Raw genomic sequence first — 26,506 nt, 5'->3', positions numbered from 1 at the left:
ATCATTAAATTTGGAGTTTCGCCGGTGCTGTCGTGTCGCGAACTGCGGTAGGCCATAAGAAATAAAGGGATCTTCTCATCCCAATCCTTTTGGTGTCGACTGGGTTCTAGGAGTTTTGCAATGCCAGTAACTAAGGTTCTGTTAAAGCGTTCTACCAGCCCATCGGATTTTGGATTAAACGGTGTTGTTCTGGTTTTGTAGATGCCTAGAATAGTACAAACTTCTTTTAAGACGTTAGCTTCAAAATTTCGGCCTTGATCTGAATGCAAACTGGCTGGTGTCCCGAATCTGGAAATTACTTCTTCAACTAAAGTCCTGGCGATCGTGGTGGCCTCCTGGTTGGGTAAAGGGAATGCTTCAACCCATTTGGTGAAATAGTCACTCACCACCAATATAACTTTGTTTCCACGGTCACTTTCGGGAAAGGGGCCCAGCACATCCACACCAAGTCGCTCCATGGGCGCACCTACAAAGGACTGCTTAAGAGGTCCCCTCTGTTTCCTACCGTAAGTCTGATGAACCTGACAAGTATGGCAACTTCGACACCATGATCTGACATCAGCCCTGAGCCCATACCACCAATAGCGTTCTTGTATTCTCGCAACGGTCCTTCGTGGTCCTAGGTGCCCTGCTGTTGGATGTGAATGGCATCCCTGGAGTATTGTCTGTCTCAGCTTCTTTGGAATGATAATCAGTGGTCTCTTAACCGAGCCATCATGGGATTCTTCTGTGAGGCACAACACACCTGCATGCAGAGATAACTGTTCCCACTTAGAGACCAGGGCGTGAGTAGTATGTGACCATGGCTCAAGCCCGTACTGTGGTTTTTCAGAACTGTTTTCTATGGCTTCTACCAAGGTTCGTAGGTCAGGATCTTCTCTCTGTCTTTCTGCCATTTCAGAAAGAGAAATATCTGGGCACAGGGTGACACTTCTAACAAACGCTGGTTGAGCAAGTAACTGGTCCTTTCTTATCCACCGCTTCTTGAGAATTTTTCCTTGCTGCTCGGGCTCATCTTCCCTACCACACTGATGACATGGGTAACGGGATAAACTGTCTGCATTACCATGGCTTCTGCCGGCACGGTGCATCAGTTGCGGCTGATATTCTTCAATCACCTGGATCCAGCGAGCTAGCTGACCCTCAGCGTCCTTCATCCGTAGTAACCAGGTAAGCGCAGCGTGATCAGTTCGTAGCGTAAAATCCTGACCATACAAATACTGTCGGAAGTATTTCATGAAATAGATAGCGGCTAAAAATTCTTTTCTGGTCACGCAGTAGTTTCTCTCTTCCTTGGTGAAAGTCTTGCTGGCATATGCTATAACTTTCTCCCTGCCATGTTGTTCCTGAGAGAGCACCGCTCCCATGCCTGCGTTGCTAGCATCAGTGTCTAGGATATACCTTCCTTCTGGTTGGGGATAGGCTAGTATTGGAGAAGTGATTAGTTTCTTCTTAAGGTCCCGGAAGGAATCTTCACATTCTTCAGTCCAGATGAAAGGTGATGATTTTTCCGTGAGGCGGTGTAAAGGTCTGGCAATGTTGGCAAAACCCTTGATAAATTTTCTGTAATAAGACGCCAGTCCTAAGAAACTCCGCACTTCAGTCACATTGATTGGAGTAGGCCATTCTTCGATAACCTTGATCTTCTCTGGCTCCGTTCTTATGCCTTCTTTGGACACCACATGCCCTAAATAGGTCACCTCTGACTGGAATAAATGACATTTCTTTGGCTTTAGCTTCATTCGGGCTGTCCTGAGGCGTCGGAAGACCTCCTGTACTCTCTGCAACTCTTCGGTGAATGTTTTACCGAAAACTATCACATCGTCCAAATACACCAACAGGCTCTTCCAATGTAAGCCGCTCATCACCTGCTCCATTAGTCTCTCAAACGTGGCAGGAGCATTACACATCCCAAAGGGCATCACCTTCCATTGGTAGAGACCACCTCTCATGACAAATGCAGACTTGCGTTTGGCTTCGTCCTCCAGCTGAACCTGCCAATATCCACTGGCTAAGTCGAATGTCGAAAACCATTGAGTTCCAGATAGGGCGTCGAAGGTATCGTCAATGCGAGGTAGTGGGTATGAATCTTTGACAGTGACAGAATTCAAGCGACGATAGTCCACACAGAATCTAGTAGAGCCGTCTTTCTTGGTGACAAGGACAATAGGAGACGCCCATGGGCTGGTTGAAGGTTCAATCACTCCTTTGTCCAGCATCTCCTGCACTTGACGATCTGCTTCCTCCTGTTGATGCCGAGGTAGCCTTCTGTAGTTCTGACGAATTGGCGCCGAATCACCTGTGTTGACTGCATGTTTCACCACATCAGTACACCCTAAGTCCAAGTCATCCTTGGCGAAGATGTCTTGAAATTCAGCTAACAGTTTCTCCAATTCACGAGTCTGGTCTTCATCCAGGTACTTGGTGCTTCGATTTAAGAGATCCCTGAGGAACTCAGGAACTTCACTCGGCTTTTCCGCCTTCACCAAAGTCCGAACCTTGCCGCCACTGCTAGCCGTGTCTTGTACCTGATCTTCTGACACTGCACTCACTTGTCCCACGCTCGTCCCCTTGTAGAGAATCACTGCATCGGATGTTGGATTGCAGACTCTGATAGGAAAGGTCGGTTTAGACAGGTCAACTACAAGTCTGGCCGCTATGAGTCCGCGTTTAGCAAGCCGGTCATCTTCTTCTGGCTCCATCAACCCTATGGAACTGGTTGGCTGAATGTCGGTGTCCTCCTTGACGCCCATTAAAACCGCTTCATGCCCAGCTGGAATAGTGATGGTCTCTGCTACGGATACTCTGGCACAATAAGGCTCCGCATTCTCATCAAGACAAGGAAGGTCTCCACCATCACAGTGCAAGCTGAGTGTTTGGAAATCGAGTATGCTTTCAGTAGATAATAAGAAGTCAAGGCCCAATATGCCTTGATTGTTCAACTTCGCAACAATGACATCAAGGTCGGTGCATCGGCCCTGGACATCCACAGTAATCTTTGCTCTTCCCGACACAGGAAGCGGTGTGCCGTCAGCCTGCTGTACTCTTTCAGTCATGGGTTGGAGTTCGGGTCTTCTTTCCAGAGGTATCTTCTTAAAATAGTCTTCGCTAAGGATCGTATCAGACGATCCTGTATCAACTAAAAACAGAACATCAACATCAAAAATTTTTCCAGTAACAAATAACCCGTTTGAAACTAACTTATGTACAGGTGTGCATTCACATGGGACCTCTATTGTGTCCTGGGTCTGGCCCCGGTCCCCTGGGAAGACCACTGCTCTTTTCCCATTTGTCTGTTTTCTGGGCAGTCCCTGGCGTAGTGGCCTATCTGTTGACAGTTATAACATGTGATTTCACTGACAGGTCTGGCCGCTTGCTTCTGAGAGCCGGGACGGCGTGGCGGCACATCTCTGTCCCTCCATTGTCCATGACCCATAGACTTGGTTGGGCGGTCATAGCTACTCAGCTGTCTTCTTAGCGCCTGGACTTCTTTCTTCAGTTCCTCCAATTGGCTCTCCTCCTCTTCTTTCACCACTTGTGTAGCTCTCAGGTGCCGTCTCCCGCCGTCCTTCAATTTTTCTGCTTCCAGGAAGGATTCCATCCCTGCCGCTACTCTGACTGCCTCTTCTAAGGTACCGCACTGTGCCTGGAAGATCCTCATCTTCAATTCTTTATCGTCCACCGCATCCTGAAAATGGATTCTGGCCAATCTGTCTTGCGATTCCCGATTTAATTCAGGGTAAGCCAGGGCTGTGAGCCGTCTGATTGACTGCCCTAGTTCCCTTAAAGTCTCATTATTCTTCCTCTTGCGACTCCGCAGTTCAGCCACATAAAGTTCGGCCCCTTGACCAGGCCCGAAGCGTTGAGAAAGAAGATTCACCAGCTGGTGGTAAGGAATATTTTTCCCTTCCCCTTGCGCATCGCTTAACGTTGCCTGAGCGGCCCCCCTGAGGCTCGCTGCTAGGTAGCACGCTTTCTCTTCATTGTCCCATCCATTGATCTTCGCACAACTCTCGAAATGACAAAGGTAGTCGGACCATGGTAGGTTTCCATCATATCTGTCGGGGACGTAACTCGGACGCTTGTCAGGGGTCAATCCTAACCCGGGTTGCAGCAAAACTGGAGAAGGCAATGGTCGCGGGACGCTCCCTGTCACTACTTCTTCAGGACGGATAGTAGTCGAACTGGAACTCACTGGCGCTCCTCCCCTTTGAGTAGCCCTCTCAAACTGGATGATTTCAGAGTCCCTAGCTCCCGGCAGCTCGCTAACAGGTCTCGGGCGGATGAGGGGTTCCCCAGCGTCCTCAAGGGTGATGTCACTGGCACCAACAGTCGTCTCTGGTCTATCTTCTCCCAACCGCAAAATGGTTTCGCTGGTCTTCTCCTCAGCCTCAGCGGTGCGACTTCTGGTATTCATTGCCATTGTTTGGAATTCTGAGATTAAAGGAATTGATTCAGTAATTTTGTATACGTAAGCTTACATGCCTTAATTCCGAAGGTAATTGATACAATCCCACCGCTGCCACCAATGTAACGCGACGCGGCCGTCCGCCTCGAATCGGCGACGACACACCGACGCGGTGTGGGATTGATGTTGCCTGTACCTTGGGGAAAGTCTATCCCCAACCTTCGGAAATAAAAAGACATGCATTACATTTCCAATATGATTATTAAATCTCCAAACATTGAATACAAAAATTCATGCAATATAAACGTGACTTATGGCCACAATAGTTCATGCATTTCCAAGTATCCTTTGACGTGACTTATGGTCATTAAAGTTCATAAATTTCAAATGTTGCGCGCGACGACAGCATCTGGGTAGTAAAACGAAGACAACGAAGACATTTCTGGTAGCGTCGTGGCTTGCGTAGTCTTCTTATGGGTAGCGCAGCGGTTCCCGTAGATCGCGTTTCTTCTCATATGGATTATCGTACGTAGTCATCTTATGGTAGCGTCGTGGCTCGCGTACTCTTCTTATGGGTAGCGCAGCGGTTCCCGTAGATAGCGTATCTTCTCATATGAATTACCGTACGTAGTCTTCTTATGGTAGCGTCGTGGCTCGCGTAGTGTCACTCATCTCCGTGGTGCTGTCCGTTCTGTAATTCTCTTTTCAAGATGATGTCCTCATGGTAGGGAGTTCATACCGCATCGCACGGCCGCAGTCGCTAGGGGAATCCAAGTCAGCTCTCGGTGTGCACCCTCTCCCGACAGCCCGATTCCAGCTTCACCAGCTCTGATGTGGATGCGGCGATACTCTCTACCAGAAATGCGCAAGGGTGCGGGTCAAGTGATACCAACTCAATACTGACAATCTTTCCGGTCACCAGTGACGAGGGCGCGGGGGATCGCCGCGGCCTTCAAACCAATCAGTGGAGATCTTGGCGGCGCTGAAACCCTTTGACTCGGGACCAGTGATCGTTGGCACCGAAAGAGCAAGGTTAATCTTCGCATATCACAAGCCCACATTTTCCACTCCCTGAGCACCGTCTGTTCCGTGTGAAATCTCCGAACTCGCATGGGCGGGGACGGGGGTTCGCAGGGAAGCACCGTAAGGGATCGGCCCGCTACGGCCTTACGTCCCGTGGCAGGGGTTGGACAATCTTCACCACGTCTCCGTTTCTAAGGTCACAGTCGGCTGGCATCCACTCGACTCCTCCGGATGGACACACTGAACTAAAGAAACAAAAGCAAAATCTGCCCCTTCACACGGGGTAAGTCGACTCCCTTCACACGGGAGGAACACTCTTGGGCTGGAACTCGGCATCAGACCCAAGTGGACGTCCGCTCTACTATGGCGCCCCGGACCCGGCCGGCTTTTCACCCGGGGTCGTCATACACAATAATTGCAACATCCTTGGCACAGCTCTACCAAGGGGTCCCAGACCGTTATGCTGCATAAGCCCATGGCCCGGAAGACACTGAAGAGGTTCCGCCCAGCCAACTGTTAACTCAAAGAAACTCAAATCACGTTGATTAGTAACCTTAACCGGAGAGTAGCTCTCCCACTATGCACTGTGCTAAACACTGATTATTCAACTATGAAATTTACTTCTTACAATGGTTTTATATCTTAGCATTGCCTACACTAGCTAGAGAAATTTAAAGAGGTCCCTAACTCCCTCTGAAAGACTCACTATGCCGACCTTGTCCATCCATAGCCAACATAGCTCGCCGGCGTGCATAACATTATTTCCTTAAAAACCGCCCTCCTGTACACAGTCTTATCACTTTAGATAAATGTGGTTAAATCTCTCCCCCCATATACTATCGTAACAACTTATCATGCGTACAGTAAAATCCTCCCCCCATATACTAGGGTAACACTGGACACTGATTCCATTAGTAGATAACACAAAACAAGGACCTAGCGTTAGGTTACGCTTTAGTTAAACTAAGCTTCATCGCAAGCGCTGAAGCTAACCCTACGACGTTATATCTAAAACAAACAACATGCCTTAACCATGACTGGAATGACGTGGTCATTAGATGACAACATGGAATGACTGACGTTGTCTCTGAAGACAACATGACGTTGTCACTAAGCGTTAACATGACTTAACTATGACTTAAATGACGCGGTCATTAGATGACAACATGGAATGACTGACGTTGTCTCTGAAGACAACATGACGTTGTCACTAAGAGTTCACATGACTTAACTAGGACTTAAATGACGCGGTCATTAGATGACAACATGGAATGACTGACGTTGTCTCTGCAGACAACATGACGTTGTCACTAAGAGTTAACATGACTTAACTATGACTTAAATGACGCGGTCATTAGATGACAACATGGAATGACTGACGTTGTCTCTGAAGACAACATGACGTTGTCACTAAGAGTTAACATGACTTAACTATGACTTAAATGACGCGGTCATTAGATGACAACATGGAATGACTGACGTTGTCTCTGAAGACAACATGACGTTGTCCTTAAAAGACAACCTAACTTAACTATGACGTAAATGACGCGGTCATTAGATGACAACATGGAATGACTGACGTTGTCTCTGACGAAAATATGATGTGTCCTTAAAAGACAACCTAACTTAACTATGACGTAAATGACGCGGTCATTAGATGACAACATGGAATGACTGACGTTGTCTCTGACGACAACATGACGTTGTCCTTAAAAGACAACCTAACTTAACTATGACTTAAATGACGCGGTCATTAGATGACAACATGGAATGACTGACGTTGTCTCTGACGACAACATGACGTTGTCCTTAAAAGACAACCTAACTTAACTATGACTTAAATGACGCGGTCATTAGATGACAACATGGAATGACTGACGTTGTCTCTGACGACAACATGACGTTGTCCTTAAAAGACAACCTAACTTAACTATGACTTAAATGACGCGGTCATTAGATGACAACATGGAATGACTGACGTTGTCTCTGACGACAACATGACGTTGTCCTTAAAAGACAACCTAACTTAACTATGACTTAAATGACGCGGTCATAAGATGACAACATGGAATGACTGACGTTGTCTCAGACGACAACATGACGTTGTCTCTAAAAGACGACCTAACTTAACTATGACTTGAATGACGCGGTCATTAAATGACAACATGGAATGACTGACGTTGTCTCGGACGACAACATCACGTTGTCTCTAAAAGACGACCTAACTTAACTATGACTTGAATGACGCGGTCATTAAATGACAACATGGAATGACTGACGTTGTCTCGGACGACAACATGACGTTGTCTCTAGAAGACAACCTAACTTAACTATGTCGGGAATGACGCGGTCATTAAATGATAACATGGAATGACTGACAACATGACGTTGTCTCTAAAAGATGACCTAACTTAACTATGACCCGAATGGCGCGGTCATTAAATGACAACATGGAATGACTGACGTTGTCTCGGACGACAACATGACATTGTCTCTAGAAGACAACCTAACTTAACTATGTCGGGAATGACGCGGTCATTAGATGACAACATGGAATGACTAACGTTGTCTCCGACGACAACATGAAATTATCTCTAGAAGACAATCTAATTTAACTATGACGTGAATGACGCGGTCATTATATGACAACACGGAATGACTAACGTTGTCCCCGACGACAACATGGCGTGGTCTCTAAAAGATAACCTAACTTAATTATGACGGGAATGACGCAGTCATTATATGACAACATGGAATTACTAACGTTGTCTCCGACGACAACATGAAGTTGTCTTTAAAAGACAACCTAACTTAACTATGACTTAAATGACGCGGTCATTATATGACAACATGGAATTACTAACGTTGTCTCCGACGACAACATGAAGTTGTCTTTAAAAGACGACCTAACTTAACTATGACGGGATTGACGCGGTCATTATATGACAACATGGAATTACTAACGTTGTCTTCGACGACAACATGACTTAGCTATGACTGAAATGATGTGGTCTATAAATGACGACATGGAATTGTTAGAAAGGAAAAAATAAGCGAAAATAAAATAAAGAAAGAAAATCTACCCTACGCTTAGCCTTAATTACGCACTGCTGTCAAGGGATCGACGGCTGTGAAAATAACGAACTTAAGTACTTACTGCTGTCAATAAAACGACTGCAGTAACAATAACCAACTTAACTGATCTGTGTCCATAATCGGACTCAGTATGAACTGTTACAGTTAGCAATGACAACTGGGGCTGCATGGAAATAAATTTTCCATAATAGTTCGACGTTAATCTAGCAATGGAATAAATGCGGTTACGATCTACCGTTAAATCTACTGAACATTTAAATTCCTTATCGGGTTTCCCCCCTTTAAATAAATAAAAAAAATAATAATAAAAAAAAATGAAGCGGGCTAGCCCCTAAGGGCTGCCCTAACACTCACTGCTGGTTCTTCTTTTCTTTGTCTTTTCTGTCTTAGATTCTTCTCTGACTTCTCCGTCTTCTCCTTCTACACAGCCAGACAGGACGCTTCCATCAGCGCGCTTCTCTATTTATACTCTGACGCGGCGACGTCATCAGTCGCGTGAAGCACGAGCTTCGCGTACGGCGTAGGTCAGCATGAAGTGGCATATATGACGGCTTCCATGCATCGTCGATGCACTGTATCGGTAGTTTTGTCTTCTTTAGATTAAATTTTCTTTCAATCGACGGAAACAATTGTAGTAGGGGGAATCAAATAAAGGTGGAGGGCAGGTACGTAAGCGCTAACCCTTCCAAAGTGAATTTCTGAAGAGATAAAGTGAAAATGTTGTATTGGAATGCAAAACGGAGGGGGGGGGAACGTTACAGTATTATGACAATTGGCCTATCTGTTTTTCACTTATCGTGTTATCAGTGTTGCATATATGCTGAAAAAAGTGAAAAAATAGCCTAAATTCAGTAAAAATGACCCAATCATGCTGATTTTCAAACTTGACCTGCGTATTATGTATATTCATCAGTTCGGTAAGTTTTAAGCCAAAAGGTAAAACGGTTTTCCATTTATGGTGTTATCGGTGCTGTATATATGCTGAAAAAAGAGAAAAAATAGCATAAATTCCCTATAAGTGACTCGATCATGCTGATTTTCGAACTTGACCTGCGTATTATGAATATTCATCAGTTCTGTAAGTTTCAAGCCAAAAGAAAAAACAGTTTTCCACTTATCGTGTTATCGGTGCTGCATATATGCTGAAAAAGTGAAAAAACAGCATAAATTCCCTATAAGTGACCCGATCATGCTGATTTTCGAACTTGACCTGCATATTATGAATATTCATCAGTTCTGTAAGTTTCAAGCCAAAAGAAAAAACAGTTTTCCACTTATCGTGTTATCGGTAAAAGTGCACGGCGACGAAGGCAACGACGGCGACGGCGACGACAGACGCAGATGACGGCTATATGTACAGACACATCTGTGTCTGTACATAAAAATTACAATATTGCTCAATCTGGCTATAACTCTCACAAGTACACTGTTATAAATATATGTAACTGGTGTTTTAGTCCTTTTCAGAATTAACTTTTAATAGATTCAATCTCTCTCACATTGGCGGAAATAGAAATGCTAAGCAAACAAGTTTCAGTATTGTAATTAAAATCTTCTTGAAAAACTGCACCTTCAACCCGTATATACACATCACACTGTGAGGAAAGTCCTGCACCATCAGTAGCGATATAGGTCACTCTGGTTGTTCCTTCTTGAAATACGCTACTTGGTGACTTGTGACCCTTTTGTCTGGAAGGTGATTGGACATTTTCTTAAGTTTTCATTTCTTTTTATTGCTTTTATTATTTATCATTTTTATGTTTGATATTTCAAATAAATGTGAGCTTTGCCAGATATCCAATTGAATGTGACTTAAATGATGCCAAAATATATCACAGATTTAGTTTTAAAGACATATTTTATAAAAAAAGTACATGTAATTTGGACAAACAGAACACTAATATAAATGATATTTTGGCTGTATGCAAAACCTTTTCAATAAAAGCCTTGTTTCAGCTTTCAAATAAAATTCATGATTTTTTATAACAGTTGTCTATAAAATATGACTAAATTACCTGTCTGAAAAATTGACATCATGCTGTGAATCATTATATCAAAACAAAACTTTTCACTTGATCACAACTGCAAACTGCATGGAAAAGGATAAGACATTTAACTAACTTCCACTAATTCCAGTTGTACCAAATAAAACCATGCCACAAGAAGTCAACATATATATATATAGTACCTTTTCACAGTGACATTATGGGAGTTGTCTGTTGCCATGGGCTCCGTCCATGTCACGGAAGCCGTCACTTGACCACTTGGTGCAGTGACATCAACATAGCGTGGACATGAGGCAGTAAACTGGGGAGGCTCATTGTCTGAAGACATTAATGATGAAATATTGATTTTATTATCATAATCACAATTTTTCTATCTGAAAATAATTGAAAAAAATCTCAGCCATTTTTTTTTTATTTCAAATAAGTCCTAATCCATTACCTGTGCATGCTGTCTTCCTGGCTGTGCTCCAGCTTCCAGAGTCCATGCACTGTGCAGCGTAAGATCCATGCTGTATGTACCCATTATCGCACGTGAAGACACACGTGGTCCCGTAGCGCACTGCCCCTCCCTGCTGGCACAATGGAGGACTGACTGTACCATGCTGAAGAGAAAAGGTTGCCTGGCAGCTGACATCTGAAATGGGGTTTAAGATCATAATCATATCCAGCTGTACAGCAGACATCACCCAAAATTGACAATTATATAATATGCATCTAATCTATATATATGTATCTTCACTCTTCTATGACACTGTTATACAATGAAGGCTATCTAACTGTTCATGTGACCTTAAAATAACAAGTTAATATCTTTGTAACTTAGTATTCTACTAAATAACTACCTTGACATACAAGATGATCCCCACTCCATGATCTATCTCCCTGACACATTCTTTTGACCTCTTTCTCTCCCTTAGGTCCACGGTAACCTTGGTCGCAGCTAAACAAGCACACGCTGTTCACCAATGATTCGTTGCTTGGACAACCACTAACAAATCCATTTTGTACGGAAGGTACCTTGCATGTCCGAGCTAAATGTGAACAAATAAATGAAAAACAGTTAAAACTTATGACACTTGCTACATAATGCAATCATTTAACTGAAGTGTACACTCTCAAGGTAAAGTTCATGGCAGCATGCTTTGTAATTAGGTCTTGAAATACCTCTTCAAAAATTGTCTAAACATATTTAATTCTACCTACGTTTACATTTTCCCACCACACCGTCCCAATAACCAACAGTGGTGGTATCTGTGGCGCGTCTGCAGCGGCGTAGAGCTGTCTGGCCAATGAAATCAAATCCTGGTTTACAGCCCTGTTTGCAAACTGTCCCATAGGTGGCATGACTGCATGTTGCCTGGCCAACCAAGTTTTCTAACTCACCAAAAGGTGGCGATGGTGGAGCCAAGGGAGGACACCTGGTCACTGTTAGAAATTAAAAATGTATTACCCTGATAACTGTGTCTTATACAACTGTATCATAACATCTGAAATTTATTATTTAAAAAATGTTGGAAACATTCCTTCCAAGACGTAACTTTCTTAATTTTCCTAACAAATAAATGATCAAGATTTTTTTCTTCTAGCATCTGAATGTAACATGATGTAAAAGGTTTGCTTTAATTGCTATTAAAATGTATAGAGTGGGCTAATGGTATCATTTATTTTTCATTTGCTGCAAGTAAAAGATATTTTCTGTCAAAAGAGAATTGTAACTATAAATACAAAATACAAATAATTTAATAATTACATTAAAATTAAGTGCATCTGATTGTAAACAAGGCAGCAAAGCTGTCAAATGTACAGACAAAAAAAACAAAATAAAGATGCAAATAAGTGAAAAATTAAATTTTCACAAAAAACTGTTAAATTGCCAGAAAAATTTACCAAACAGACTGCATTGCCTATTGAAGCTGTATGTTAGACCCATGTTTCTTTCCTGTAAGTTTGAGAACAGTAAGTGACATGATTTCCCTTAAATGGTCATCATAGGAGCAGTGCCCAAAATAGGGGTTTCTTCAAATTTTGATGCAACATTACATAATGTTGAACAGCATGATGACAATCAAATGTTATTAATAAAATATAAGTAACATGGACATTCAGAAAATGTGACAAGCAAAAGTCTTCAGGATCATGGAACTTTAAAGTCACACCTTGTAAATGCCAATATGTGAAAAATTAAATTTTCACAAAAAACTGTTTAACTGCCAAAAAAAAAGAAAAAAGAAAAAAAAAAATACCAAACAGACTGCATTGCCTACTGAAGCTGTATTTTAGTCCCAGGTTTCTTTCCTGTAAGTTTGAGAACAGTAAGTGACATGATTTTCCTTAAATGGTCATCATGGAAGCAGTGCCCAAAATAGGGGTTTCTTCAAATTTTGATGCAATATTACATAATGTTTAACAGCTTAATGACCATCAATTTTTAATTATAAAATATTTGTATCACAGATATTCAGAAAATGTGACTAGCAAAGGTCTTCAGGCCCATGGAACTTCAAAGTCACACCTTGAAAATGCCAAAATGTAAACAAGACAGCACTGTTCTGAAATGGGTTTCTTTCCATTTTTAACACTTTTTTAACATAAAACAAAATAAACAGTTTACTGCCATTTTTATATGACCAACTAAGAAAATTGATGAGATGGGAAAACTATCAATAGAACAGTGTTAAATGTCCAATTTCCTCCATTCTGAGATTCTGAACATAGTGGATGATTGAATCTGACAAACTGCAATGATATGAGTTTATTTCCATTTTTGACACTTTATTACACAATACATGATAACAAGTTTACCATGTTTTTTACATAATCAACTAACAATGTTGTTAAGATGCAGGAAATATCAAACAAACACTTTTAGGCATCTTATTAATATTAGTTAAATAATGAGACTGTTAACATGCCTAATAATTGAATCTGAAGACATGTGAAAAAACAGTATAACTTCTAAAATAATGGCCCGATTATGCTGATTTTCGAACTCATCCTGCATTTTAGTAAGATTGACCACTCCTGTGAGTATAATTACAATTGGCCAATCCGTTTTTCTTATATTGTGTTATCAGTGTTGCATTTATATTGAAAATAGTGAAAAAACAGCATAAATTCCCTAAAAATGGCCCAATCATGCTGATTTTCAAACTTGACCTGTGTATTATGAATATTCATCAGTTCTGTAAGTTTCAAGTCAAAAGGTAAAATGGTTTTCTACTTATCGTGTTATCGGTGCTGCATATATGCTGAAAAAAGTGAAAAAACAGCATAAATTCCCTAAAAGTGACCCAATCATGCTGATTTTCGCTCTCGACCTGCGTATTATGAATATTCATCAGTTCTGTAAGTTTCAAGTCAAAAGGTAAAATGGTTTTCCACTTATCGTGTTATCGGTGCTGCATATATGCTGAAAAAAGTGAAAAAACAGCATAAATTCCCTAAAAGTGACCCGATCATGCTGATTTTCGAACTTGACCTGCGTATTATGAATATCCATCAGTTCTGCAAGTTTCAAGTCAAAAGGTAAAATGGTTTTCCACTTATCGTGTTATCGGTAAAAGTGCATGGCGACGACGGCGCCAAAGGCGCCGACAGCGACGACAGACGCAGATGATGGCTATATGTACAGACACATCTGTGTCTGTACATAAAAAAAAATAATAATAATAAAACATCCATTATAGCTAAATTAAATATCAACCTTTAATCTGGATTTTAAAACTGCAAGCGGCTCTCAGTCCGGCACCATCAGTGACCTGGTAGGTGAAGACGTGGTCTCCCTCTGACAACAGCTGGGGTTTTACTCCAGAGATTGACTGTGAATTGATCTCTACCAACACTGCAGGGATACCACTGTCTCCATCTTTAGCCTGGAATGATAAGATTAAATAGATAATGTTATGATTCTCTTCTGAAGCCAAACCTAATTAAAGTTACCAAAATTAATTGACAATTGAGAGAGAGAGAGAGAGAGCTGTATTATGTTTACTTCTGTTTATTTAATTACAATTCTATTAAATATAAGGGCAATGGAAAGGCATTTACCCATATAGGTTCCCAGTCCCAGTTCAGCACCACATCTCTCCTACCAGCCTCTGCAAACAACACGCGGTCTGTGGGACACTCTAACTGGGGCGGGGTGACATCTGGTGGCAGGAAATGAAAATGAAATATTAACATTACACTGATCATAAAGCTTAAAAATTCAAAAAGGCTGGGGTCACCTCATGAATTTACACCACTGGCTGGGGGTGCGCTAAAAGGTGTTACAGGGGACTGAAAAGATTTTAAAAAGACCTGTATAAATAATGTGAGTCAGATTCCAGAAAAGAACTTAAGACCAATATTTGGTTTTAGCATAAAGACAAAAGTCTCTTGTCCATCTGACCCACAATGACTCAATAGATTAGTAGTCAACCTTGCCAAATTAACAGTTACTGTATCAATATCTGTGTTGTCATTCCTGTACCTTTACACTGTGCCCGGCTGGAATCCCATTTCCCTGTGGCTTGACATGCCTGTGCCATGGCCCCGATCCCTGTGTATCCTCTGGCACACTGGAAGGTACACGTGGTGCCATACCTCTGAGGTGATGACACATCCGTCTGATAGCCCTGATATAAACATCTCTGGACTGTGCCATTGCCAGCTATGGTAGGGGCGGGGCACTGAATTGCTGGAAGTAAGGTGTCACATATGAATATATAGTGGATCTGAATCTTCTCTTAGACTAATTAAAAACACACACACTGAATGCAAGGGAGTTGAACAGAAGAACCCTCAGTGGTTGGATAGTATTGACAGTAGTATTGATAGTATTGACATTTTTTCTCATAGAAAGACAAGAAGTACACACAAAATAATAAATATGTACATGGAGTAACTAGTACATATTTTGGCTTTCTTTCTCCTACATGTGCATATAAAATATGGCACAGGTGCAGACTTGTGTGGAATGTCCTACAGTTGCAGATGATTTTAGTGTGCATCAGAAAGTTTGTCTAAATGTTGCAAAAACTGGGGCTTTCAGCTTAATTTTTTTTTTGTTGACAAAGATAATAACAGTGATTCAGAATGTTAAAAATTGTTAAAGGGATAATAATGCTTTGTATGAGGTCTATATTTCACAATAAAAACATTGTGAATAACTCATAGAAATATTATATATTCTGTTTTACGACAAAAACAGCAGTTATAGCTATTATTCTGATATCTGAACTTGTCTTCAGACCACGTGACCCCCATTGATGGTTATACTCTGTTATAATCTCTTAAGAGATTTTAACAAAAAAACAAACTTTTGAGAAAAATACCAGGGACTAACTTTGAATGTAAAAATGGATTCATTAACCATTGGTAAATATGGGAAAATTGTTGTTTACTCCAGGAAAATTCATTTTTTGGCCAAAATGAAGAGTTATTATCCCTTTAAGTCCTCACTACTGGTAAATGGAACACACTAGCTGGTAAAAGGTTACCAAAATGTCACAAAAATCCAATACTTCTTACGTCTACAATCAAAGGAGCTGTTGCTCCACTGTCCAACTTCTTGACCGCTGTCCACACAGGTCACTCTACGTGGCAGTGTGGGTTGATAGCCCTGGTCACAGTGAAGGGTACATACAGTACCCACAGTCTCCTTAGTGTGAGGACAGCCACTCTTGTAGCCATTCTGTGGTGCAGGCAGCAGAGAGGAGTCACACAGCTTGGCTGAAATTATAGGAGTCACTGTCACTCCATACTACACTTTCTTTTAAATTGTGAAACCTAACTACACTTTCTAAGAAATCCATGTATTGAATAATTGGCATCAGCATGAATATGTGAAATTCATCTTATTCTATAGCATGACCCAGACATGGCTAGTACTTTACTTTATATCTTTAGCTATTAAGACGTTGTTGTGATGTGAAGTCTATTGAACATATTAGGAATTTTGGATTCTGAACACCATCAGAATTTATATATTATATTATATCACTATTTTGGGGTTTGGACTTATATTGTTACAGAGAAGCAGCAGAATTTATCTGACTAGTAAGTCCAATGATCTGTTCTACTTTATACAAGGACCAAGACCAGCATTATATTGTAATTACGGATAAGTATGTACTTATACACTGAAATAATCATAATTATACTGTACCTCTACAAGTTGGCTCTGAGAACTTCCACCTCCCAGTGTTAAGACAGGTGTTAATGGGTTCCCCCAGCATTCTGAATCCGCGGTCACACTTAAACCCACACTGAGTCTGGTAGGGTGGACGGCGGGGGCAGTGGGATGTGTTCTGACCATGGGTCGGGGGATACAGGGTCTTGCATGTTCGGACTAAAATATGGTTGAACTTGATAAATTTAAAAATTGTTGTAATATTAAACATTTATCTGGGATTTTTTATTACCCAATAAAAGTTACTGCCATATTTGATTTCCAATTCAAAGATCACCACATGGTTCTTAATTTTCAGTCCCTAAACGTCTTCTACAACAAAGCAATTGACTGTCTGGCCCATTTTAGCAATAACATTTTCTTCTTAAAATAGATGCACAACTGTATCTAAATAGACATGCATACTGACTTATCTTTGGTCAAAGTGGCCTGAAAACTAAATTCTTAAATTCAACAGCAAATTTCATCTTTCAGCCAGACTAAATATTATCTGTGAAACCATTCTCTGGTATATCATCATGTATCATGACTGTTACCATGGAGCCAATCACCCACCGTCACATGTGCTGTCCACACCATCCCAGTACGACTGTGAGCGCCCTCTGGCGTCCATCCTAGCCAGACATCTCCTGGACGATGTCCCCATCAGGTCATAGCCCTGGTCACAAGTGAAGCTGCAGAATTCACCAAACTGTTTGGCGGAACAGTCATCCACTGTGGCGCCATGTTGGGGAGATGGAATGGCAGGACAGGTGAGAGCTGGAATAGGTGAGGTTTTCCTCAGTGATGTTCCTTTATTAGAGTTTTCTTATGTTTATTTATTACTTTATTCATTTATAAATGTGTTTTCCATGATTGTATTCTGTGTCATGATGATAAAAAAGAGACTTAATTCACATATTAATTAAGACTTTAAAACGTATTTTGATGTAAGGTCAAGACACATCAGTACAAGATACATTTATTATATTTAGAAACAATTGTACTTTTTAATCTATTCAAGACAATTACCCCTTTCATTTCTTCATTTGTTACAATCAATTGTCTGTATGCTGGTGTTCCAAATAAGAACTGCAGCTCTCACATGAAGGGGAAATTTGTGAGCAACAATGCCCTTTTATCTTCTTTAATTCTTTTAAAACTTTCAAGCATACCTTTCAAACACTTACACTAGTTTCAACATAAGATTTAAAACAGCAAAAATTCATTAAATAGTTCTCAAATTTAACTCCAATAAGTGACTTACAGTTGCATGAAGGCATGCTGTGTGTCCACAGTCCTCTCTGTATGTCTACTTCATCAGCATCAGGGTTCATATCACATTCAGTCCTGTTGCTACCTGTTAAAGCGTAGCCCAGACCACAGCTAAAACTACAGGTGGAGCCATAGTTCAGACCTGTACAATCAATACGTCCCAGAGGAAGGTTGGTAAGTCGTCTGCAGTAGATTACTGAAAAGCAAATATTATGGAAAAATAAGATCAGGATTTTAAATATCTGATTTATGATGAGTTGCTATGAATTCTCTAGTTACATTACTATACATTATTTTCTCTATGTATCACTAATAACAATAATTTCAGCCTAAGAAACTTCACTGTTGTCAAGTTAAGGACATGTCACTAATACTGATTTACAATAATAATTATAATCATAATAAATGTTAATTAGAAAGGGTAAGTTATTATTATTAAAGGCTCAAAAACAAAATGTGAAATATTAAGTAAATTGATAACAAATTAATAATTTGAAATTATAAAAAATAACAGAATATAGCTCATGTCATTACATCATTATATAAATAAATAAATACACAAATAAATAAATATATATACAAACTTAATTAATTAATTAATTAACAAATGGTCATCATGGAAATTTTTATTCTCTGGAGGTATGGGTACTTACCAGCCACACGTACAGAGAAAACACATGACGCCCTGTTCCCCTGAGAGTCAGTGGCCGCATATCTGATGTCATAATATCCCTCATCATATTTACGATTTGGTGGGAAATTCACCGTCATCAGGACTGGCGACACCACCTCCCCTGAGTTATCTGTGGCGTTTATAGATGGCCATGTTATGTAGGCCTTTGTTGTTCCCTTGCCTGGATATTTGGTGATGACCCCCACTGGACACTGTAGCTTAGGAGGCTCAATGTCTAGAAATAAGAGACTTATACCATTATGTTACTCTTCAACAGGTAAACAAGTCAGATGTGGTAGATCAGCAGCATCCCAAATAATGTCTGGGGGAAAAACACACACAAAGCTTCACAATATAACTTAGAGGATTCAGTAACTAGAAATCATAGAATTAGATCTGTTTCAAATATCAATTGTCTGCATGTTTGAAGAGTTGAGTGTAATCAAAAAAATTATTTAAATGATTTATCATAAAGTTAATTTTGAAAATAAGCCATTTTTTAGTCAACAATTAAACATGTAGAGATTTGTAAAAAACCTAAAATCTTTGAACACCACTATAAATGTCCAAGAACTCACAAATAAAAAAAATAAGAAAAGAAAAAATAATCCTTTATCAAATATCCTTTTTGAAATCCACTTGCTGGACAGTTCAGAATACATGTTTACAGACCAAAAATCCTGATCCTACCTTTACAAGTCCCTTCAGACCCTGTCCATAACATCTGACCGAGAGCATCTACTGTACAAATTCTAATGGTCAGTGCCCCTGTGGTGGGCCCATAACCCCTCTCACAGCCATATGCACAGGCAGAGTTGTAGGTGAAGTTCCCTGTACACTGTAACTTTACATTAGGAGGCTCTGTAAGGGACTGACACTGCCGCGCTGTAATAGATATTACAATATTAGTTGTAGGTGTAGTTCCATGTACACTGTAACTTTACATTAGGAGGCTCTGTAAGGGACTGACACTGCCGCGCTGTAAGAGAGATTACAATATTAGTTGTAGGTGTAGTTCCATGTACACTGTAAATTCACATTAGGAGGCTCTGTGAGAGACTCACACTGTCGGGCTGTAATAGAGATTACAATATTACAGAAGGCTGTGCGCAGCCCCCCCCCTCTGAAGTGTGCCATAATCAGTTATCTTATACATTATATTAAACAATCAAGGCTTTCTCAGAAAGGGTCAAAAAGTTATATCTCATGGGTAAAAGACTCATCATTTAATCTCTTTAGAAACAATTCATGTTTTACCCTACTTTCACAAGAAATGATGAAAAATTGGTATGTGACATTACAAGTACTCACTCATAAGTTTAACTAATAATCATTAAAATAATACACAGTCTACATTACCAACACATTCGGTCGGTCCTCCTGTCCATGTGCCTGTGTCATCACCATTCCCTTCACAAGTCTGTTCCTGAGCTCCGCGTACTTCAAATCCTGGCAGACAGGTTATCTTGCATCTGGCGCCACCTATATCTCCTTTGGGACACCACCAGGTGCCATAGTTGGTGGGGCCAAGAGGACCACATCTGGGCACTGTTAAATACAATGTTTATATTTATACAACTCAGTATAATTTAAATTATTATAGCAATATTATACTATGATAATTATTATCATTATAGAATTCATTATTACCTTTATTAGTATCATTATCACTATTGCCTTCATTATTATGCAAACTATTAAGTCGTTTCAGAAACACAGTTACACTGTACAGCATTTAACACAGTCATTATACAGTGTTTTTTACATTATACATTTATATTCATTTTAGCATGCCAACTATAAGGTTGCCCAAGTAATCTTGATCTTTTTAAAATAATAACATTACATACATTATTATAAAATATACTGTAGGACTGCAAGTTATTTCAATAATTTTTAGAGTGTAAAACCCCTGTAGATGTGTCTCTTTAATTGTTAACACAGTTAAATAAAACTAGTGGTCTGTTAGCTGTCCATCCTAAAATCCTACCTATGACAGTTATAGAGAAGGTACACTGGTCAGTGTTCCCTGCCGGGTCTGACACAAAGTACGCCTGCTGTGTGGTGCCAGCGGGAAATGCAGAGCCGGGTTTCATACCAATTAACGTCGCAGGAATACCGTCTTTCACTTGGTTGTCTGTAATGGAGGAGACTGTCTTTCATATCATGTGTAACACTCTACTGCTCATATGTAAAATATCAAAACTTATCCAACACAGATATATGGTACTGTACATGACAGTATTTAAATCTAGCTCAACTCAAGTGAGGATTACTTGATTATGTGTTACAACAGCCAACTTTTTCTTGGCTTTCTAAAAAAATATAATAAAAATAGAGAATGTTCTGCCATATTTGGGCTCATAATATAAGGAATAATGCATAAATATGGACTAACAGAATGCACCCACACACACACATGCACACACACACACACACGCACACACACACACACATACTCACACACACGGCTATAAAATACTGCCAGAAAAAAATTCAATTTCATTTCAAGTTGGCTAAAATTGTTTTACAATTTGACTAAAAATAAAAAAAGGTATTCTCCCTTACCTTGTGCTATAGGTGGATCAATCCAGTTTGGAGCATTTGTTTGGTCCACTACAGCTGTGGTCTCCCCTCGGTCAGCAAGAACCACAATATTCTCTGGTGGACATTCTACCACTGGTGGAACCTTGTCTTTAATAAAACAGTTTAATATCAAATAATATATATTAATATAATAAATTGTTTTATAAAAGTTGAAATACAAAATATTGATAAAGTGTATGTTATATACATGATATGAAGTAATTCAATAGATTGGAAATATTCTGACAGGTTTCTTTCACTGTTGGACATTTGTCTATAACGGGATAGTTCATGTAAAAATAAAAATAAAAAAAAAAAATATATATATATATATATATATATATATATATATATATATATATATATATATATATATATATATATATATATATATGAATGGTATTCAGTCTTGAAATGTTTTATTAATGTTTTGCCAAAGAAGTGCTGAACTATAAATGTACACTTTGTTGATAACCAATTCACTTCATATGCAGGTCATGTATCTTAATAATATGGAATAAGATATTTTTTGAAAAAAATTGTACAAAGTTATGGATATTTGATAAAGTTCCATAAATTTATCTTTTCACAAAATTGTTGCTTTTATTCATACCATACCTCGTTCCTCCTTGATTACTTTCACTGACTGTCTGCTGCTCCCCCCGAACAGACCTCCTAGCAGTCCAAGAGCGCCCCCTATAAGCGCACCCCATGGTCCTCCAATTTGGAACCCCGCCATAGCGCCCTGGGCTGCTCCACCCAACGCAGAGCCAAACTTACTTTGTCCAATTGCTAAGTTGGGTAGCAATAAAATTTAGTCTAAATTATGATTCCCACAAAAATCAAAGAAAATTACTCAAAAGTGAAGTGAGTACAATTATTTTAGAATCATCTGGACTACCTTTGACTGCATTGTTCAGTCTGCATATCAACTGATTTGTACAGCTAGAAAAAAACGATACAATCCAGTCCAAGATATTACACAAAATATTTCTGACTTTCAAAAAAAAAAGGCAAGTTAAAAACCTACATATGCAATCTTCAAACAAATAACAAAAAAGTAACCAATTTTGTTCACTATTAACTAACATTTAAAAATTTTTACAGTTGGTGTCCCTAGTGTGTCCCTAGAACAACCTACCTGGTACAGACTGCACAATGCTGTTAACAGCACCAAGAGTATCAACAGCTTGGTTTCCTGTTTTGCCATTTCCTGGAAAAAATGACAGGCAGATATCTATTAATTTAACAAAAAAAAAGGCAAATGGGCACTGTATATAAAACTTGCATAAATATGTGTAAAAAAAACCCAACTGGTTAATATGAACCTTTTTTAATGTTAGTCCGTAATGATAAAGAAATAATTATTTGTTTTGGCACAATCAATCAAACTTAATCAGTTATGTTATTAAGAATACATGTATATCTTGAAAATCCAAAATAATTCAAATTGCCATCTTTATACATCACCTCATGCTTAGAAAAAGAAAAGACAAAAGAAAGAAAGAATGAACAAAAGAAAGGGGGCAGAGAACTTCAAGGAAGAAAATAAGGGAGGGAAAAAACAGGAAAAATCAAAACAGGAGAGAGAGAGATGGGGAGAGAAAGAGAAAGATGGTTAATAAAAATGAAAAGAATCAAGACTACCATACCATTCACAGCCTGATTGATGTTGTTGACAGCTCCTCCCACCTGGTCTACCACTTGACTCACCTGGTTTACACCTGACAACATAGAACACAGTGTCACCTGTCAATGTCTTACCTTTATCACAAGATAAATATACCCTGTCTCAGCTGCTTGCATTGTTCTGTGTAGCTAACAATGCAAGTGTCAGCTGGTTTTCTAAGAAGTTAAGACCAAGTTTTAGCTGATAAAATCTTTTTGAGAAAAATAGCAGCAGTATTTTTAAATGCTAACACCAATAGGATGGTTTGAAATTCAACTAGTGAAAAAAATAAGGCGAATGCCTTTACTAAGGGGTAATTTAAGTACTCACAGTGTAGGGTTTATACATTTCAAGACTCCATTCACTTAATGATCTGAGTCCAGTACATAACCTTTTATTTGAACCAAGTCCTTTTTGTTTATATATTCAAATGTATAATCAAACCTATTTACTTGTAGTCCCATTCCTTATTTACTTTTTAAAAAAATCACCTTTTTTATCTATATGTTCATTTATTAATTTATTAATCCATCAACTAGTTAATTTACGTGTCTTTCAGGGCATGTCATAATAAACATTCTTTAAAGTTAATAATAGACAGCTGAAAACTTTGATCATATTATTTCTAAATCTTACCTTCTTGTACTTTATTGATGACATTGCCGGCTCCTTGACTGATACTGTTACCTAGACTTGGGCTAATCTTTCCAACCACTGCTCATAATATAAAAAATGAAAAACTTAAATTAATTCATCAATTTATATATATATATATATATATATATATATATATATATATATATATATATATATATATATATATATATATATATATATATATATATTTTAACATTACACACACAGACATCACAAATAAATTCCTGTGTCATCTTGAAACGGGCCTACTACATTAAAAAATCGTGAACTAATTGCTTCATTAATTAATGAACTCGTGTCAGATTCCCAGTTAATATCAATTAAGAAGCAGCGATTAATTTTATCAATTAATTGCAATTTAATTTACACAAACGATTTTAAGGATCACGAGTGTTTGAAGTTGTCTGACAACAGTGGGTAATTTTATGGAAACAGTTAGTGATGGTGAGTGTCCACGAACCTCTGATCACTCAGCGTGCCAGTACCCTGCCTGTAATGATATAATGGTTAATATTACCCCGTATACTGACGCACTTTAAGTAGCGATATAGTATCTAAACTGTGCACATACCATTGCCCAACTTCTCTGCCTGACTCTGCGCTTTGTCCAAGGCGCTACTGAAGTCGCTTAAACCGCTCTGGGTCTTGTTAACCACGCTGCTTGCCTGGCCAAGGAAGTCCTTTAAGTCTCGTTTGCGGCGCAGCCGATAGATGGCGAGGAGATCGTGTTGCTTCTGACTCAGTAGATCGTATTTTATTCCCAGGGCTATAAAAAATGAAGGAAACAAAGAATACGAAAGTACCTTGTACCTGTATTGTCGGTTAACGGGATTTCCGGAAAATTTTGGGTAAAAACGGGCCTATGACATAAGAAAATATTAATCTTTTTCTCTTTACCTTTTCCTAAACATTTTGCACTTTACATAGGCCTACATGTATCAGTATCTGTACAGGTACTTGTGTCTTATGCCTTAATGTGGAATGCCTTAATTATATATTGGACATTCGCCCTTTTCTTATTCATTTATTTTGCAAGTGATGAGTAAGTAGAAACTACTGAGATCAACAAAACAATATTTCTAAGAACTGTTGGTTTGGTTATTTCATTAAAACTGATCCATTCTTTGGAAACAAAAGAAAAGCACCTATATCACCCAAGAAGACGGACATGTAATCTTTTAAATTTTTTTTTTGAAAATGATTTTAGTAGCAAAAGTTTTTTTTATCCTTCGAGATTTTTTTTAGTTTTTAGTTTTAACCACGTCTCGTTTTTGTTCCGCTTCCGATAATATAGAACATGATAGTATTTTCGCCATAGGCCTACCGCGAACGCTATTCAACAGGTAAAATAGATGACAGATTATTATCGCGAACTTAAGAATAAAACAGTGGGAGAGCCTACGACATTTTTTCAAAAAGATAATGTTGCAATCAATTTCAGGGGCGGATTCAGAGATATTTTCTGACAGTATCTTACCAAATTATCTTTGTTGATCCATTGTTCATTTTTGACCGTCTTCCGACCGAAAAAATAAGATACCCGTCAATGTAAACTTGAAAATCTGACCGTCTTCCGGAAGACCCAGAAGACGACCTAAATACGCCCCTGAATTTACAGCCGCAATATACGGGAACCAATTCAGAAATAATTTCTAATTTCTGAATCCCAAATCTCATGAAGGACGAGGGGGGGGGGGGGTAGACTGGGTGCCCTCCAGCCCTGATATTTAAGGCAAGGTTCTCTAAAAGCATATACGTTCTCTTATTACAACAGAAGAAGAAGATAAACAAACCAATACAAATATTATAATGTGCAGTGATATGCAAGTGATTAGGTTTTCATGTGTTGAGTAGAAAATAAAAATGAGGACATCATCGAAACCGAATGAAGCGATAATGATAGGAAAAGTAAAGACAAGAGCGCTGATATTGTGCCAACACAGGTGAGTATGTAAACACAGGTGAGATTTACCTGTACACGGGTCAAGACCATCCCAGCTAAGATCAGGTAGACAAGTGCGCTCAAACATGTCACCGTTGAGACATCGGAATTGGCACACGGAGCCCGGTTTGAAAGCTTTCCCCTTCAGCATAGCTTGGGAGAATGGCTGTCCATTGCTGGTCAAGCAGTCCGTGGCATAGCCTACCCCACGAGACAGCGGTGGGCAGTGCCCGGCTGATGATTGAATTTAAAAATAAAATGTACAGATCAAAGGTATTTATTATCATAGCTCATAAATGTACAATTCTACAAGTATGCTGATGGTTATACTGCTTTACATAAAAGGAGAATAGAATATAAACAACAAAATATTTGTTTTAATTATTTCTACGGATATTATACCCATTGTGCAGTGGTTATAAAATGAGGAAATTATTTTCTATGCGTTGATTATTTGGAATTAGAAATACACCATTTTAAGATTTTTCACTGTTGTCACGTGATATTTTACTTTTTATCCGCGCATGTGTGTATAAATGAAACAAATATTAAGCTTACCAAACACAGCATTAAGGGTACAGATGCATAGTATAATAACTGCTCTTCCCATCACTCCAAGGAAGCAGACGCTTACGCGGTTTTCCTTTAAAACCACCGAATAATTAAAATATTTGTATTTTTCGTCTACGAAGAATTTTGAATGTCTCTGCCTTTCAGTTACAATAAAGTAAAATGACTTGATCTATATGTCCTTGACTGCAACAACGTAACCGGATTTAGATCTGTGGAAATTTGTGATTAAGTGGAATGTTTACCGTGTGATGACAGATGATACCTTTTGCATCCTCAAATCTGATTGGCTGAGAAGGTCACCGTACCACACATTACCTCAAGGCGCCATTTCTTCCGCCCAGGAATATAGTTCCTAAGGATTGTTCTCGATAAGTTAGGAGGGATTTGGCATCTCAAAATATTAAAGTCCTGTTGTCTGCTTAGAATCTCGTTATTTATTTTCCTGAG

The 26,506-nt window shown here is 39.2% G+C and overlaps 1 protein-coding gene across 3 annotated transcripts in view; it reads right to left on the bottom strand.

Moving 5' to 3' along the window:
• Nucleotides 1-26,293, bottom strand: part of LOC106173696 (uncharacterized) — a 56,439-nt gene extending 30,146 nt beyond the window's left edge. For 2 of the 3 annotated variants that reach the window (XM_087010918.1, XM_087010917.1), the window contains exons 1-24: nucleotides 26,045-26,293; nucleotides 25,517-25,720; nucleotides 24,116-24,310; nucleotides 23,524-23,601; nucleotides 22,871-22,942; nucleotides 22,360-22,431; nucleotides 21,837-22,010; nucleotides 21,201-21,326; nucleotides 20,623-20,769; nucleotides 19,992-20,180; nucleotides 19,323-19,517; nucleotides 18,613-18,867; nucleotides 17,952-18,155; nucleotides 17,261-17,464; nucleotides 16,682-16,864; nucleotides 16,045-16,245; nucleotides 15,005-15,211; nucleotides 14,581-14,681; nucleotides 14,237-14,405; nucleotides 11,737-11,958; nucleotides 11,376-11,564; nucleotides 10,973-11,167; nucleotides 10,716-10,851; nucleotides 10,098-10,216 (exon numbers count right to left, since the gene is read on the bottom strand). In XM_087010918.1, coding sequence (XP_086867044.1) covers nucleotides 10,098-10,216; nucleotides 10,716-10,851; nucleotides 10,973-11,167; nucleotides 11,376-11,564; nucleotides 11,737-11,958; nucleotides 14,237-14,405; nucleotides 14,581-14,681; nucleotides 15,005-15,211; nucleotides 16,045-16,245; nucleotides 16,682-16,864; nucleotides 17,261-17,464; nucleotides 17,952-18,155; nucleotides 18,613-18,867; nucleotides 19,323-19,517; nucleotides 19,992-20,180; nucleotides 20,623-20,769; nucleotides 21,201-21,326; nucleotides 21,837-22,010; nucleotides 22,360-22,431; nucleotides 22,871-22,942; nucleotides 23,524-23,601; nucleotides 24,116-24,310; nucleotides 25,517-25,720; nucleotides 26,045-26,096 — 3,889 coding nt within the window. In that variant the 5' untranslated portion in view covers nucleotides 26,097-26,293. The remainder of the gene's footprint in view (nucleotides 1-10,097; nucleotides 10,217-10,715; nucleotides 10,852-10,972; nucleotides 11,168-11,375; nucleotides 11,565-11,736; nucleotides 11,959-14,236; nucleotides 14,406-14,580; nucleotides 14,682-15,004; nucleotides 15,212-16,044; nucleotides 16,246-16,681; nucleotides 16,865-17,260; nucleotides 17,465-17,951; nucleotides 18,156-18,612; nucleotides 18,868-19,322; nucleotides 19,518-19,991; nucleotides 20,181-20,622; nucleotides 20,770-21,200; nucleotides 21,327-21,836; nucleotides 22,011-22,359; nucleotides 22,432-22,870; nucleotides 22,943-23,523; nucleotides 23,602-24,115; nucleotides 24,311-25,516; nucleotides 25,721-26,044) is intronic. The other variant, XM_087010915.1, reaches the window with a different exon arrangement.
• Nucleotides 26,294-26,506: the final 213 nt, after the last annotated feature.

Source organism: Lingula anatina, chromosome 4, assembly GCF_051362555.1.
Source record: "Lingula anatina isolate TDL-2025a chromosome 4, LinAna3.0, whole genome shotgun sequence".
In the NCBI taxonomy this organism is placed as follows: domain Eukaryota; kingdom Metazoa; phylum Brachiopoda; class Lingulata; order Lingulida; family Lingulidae; genus Lingula; species Lingula anatina.
Note: the sequence above shows the minus strand (reverse complement) of the source record. Positions and strands in the feature narration are given on the sequence as shown.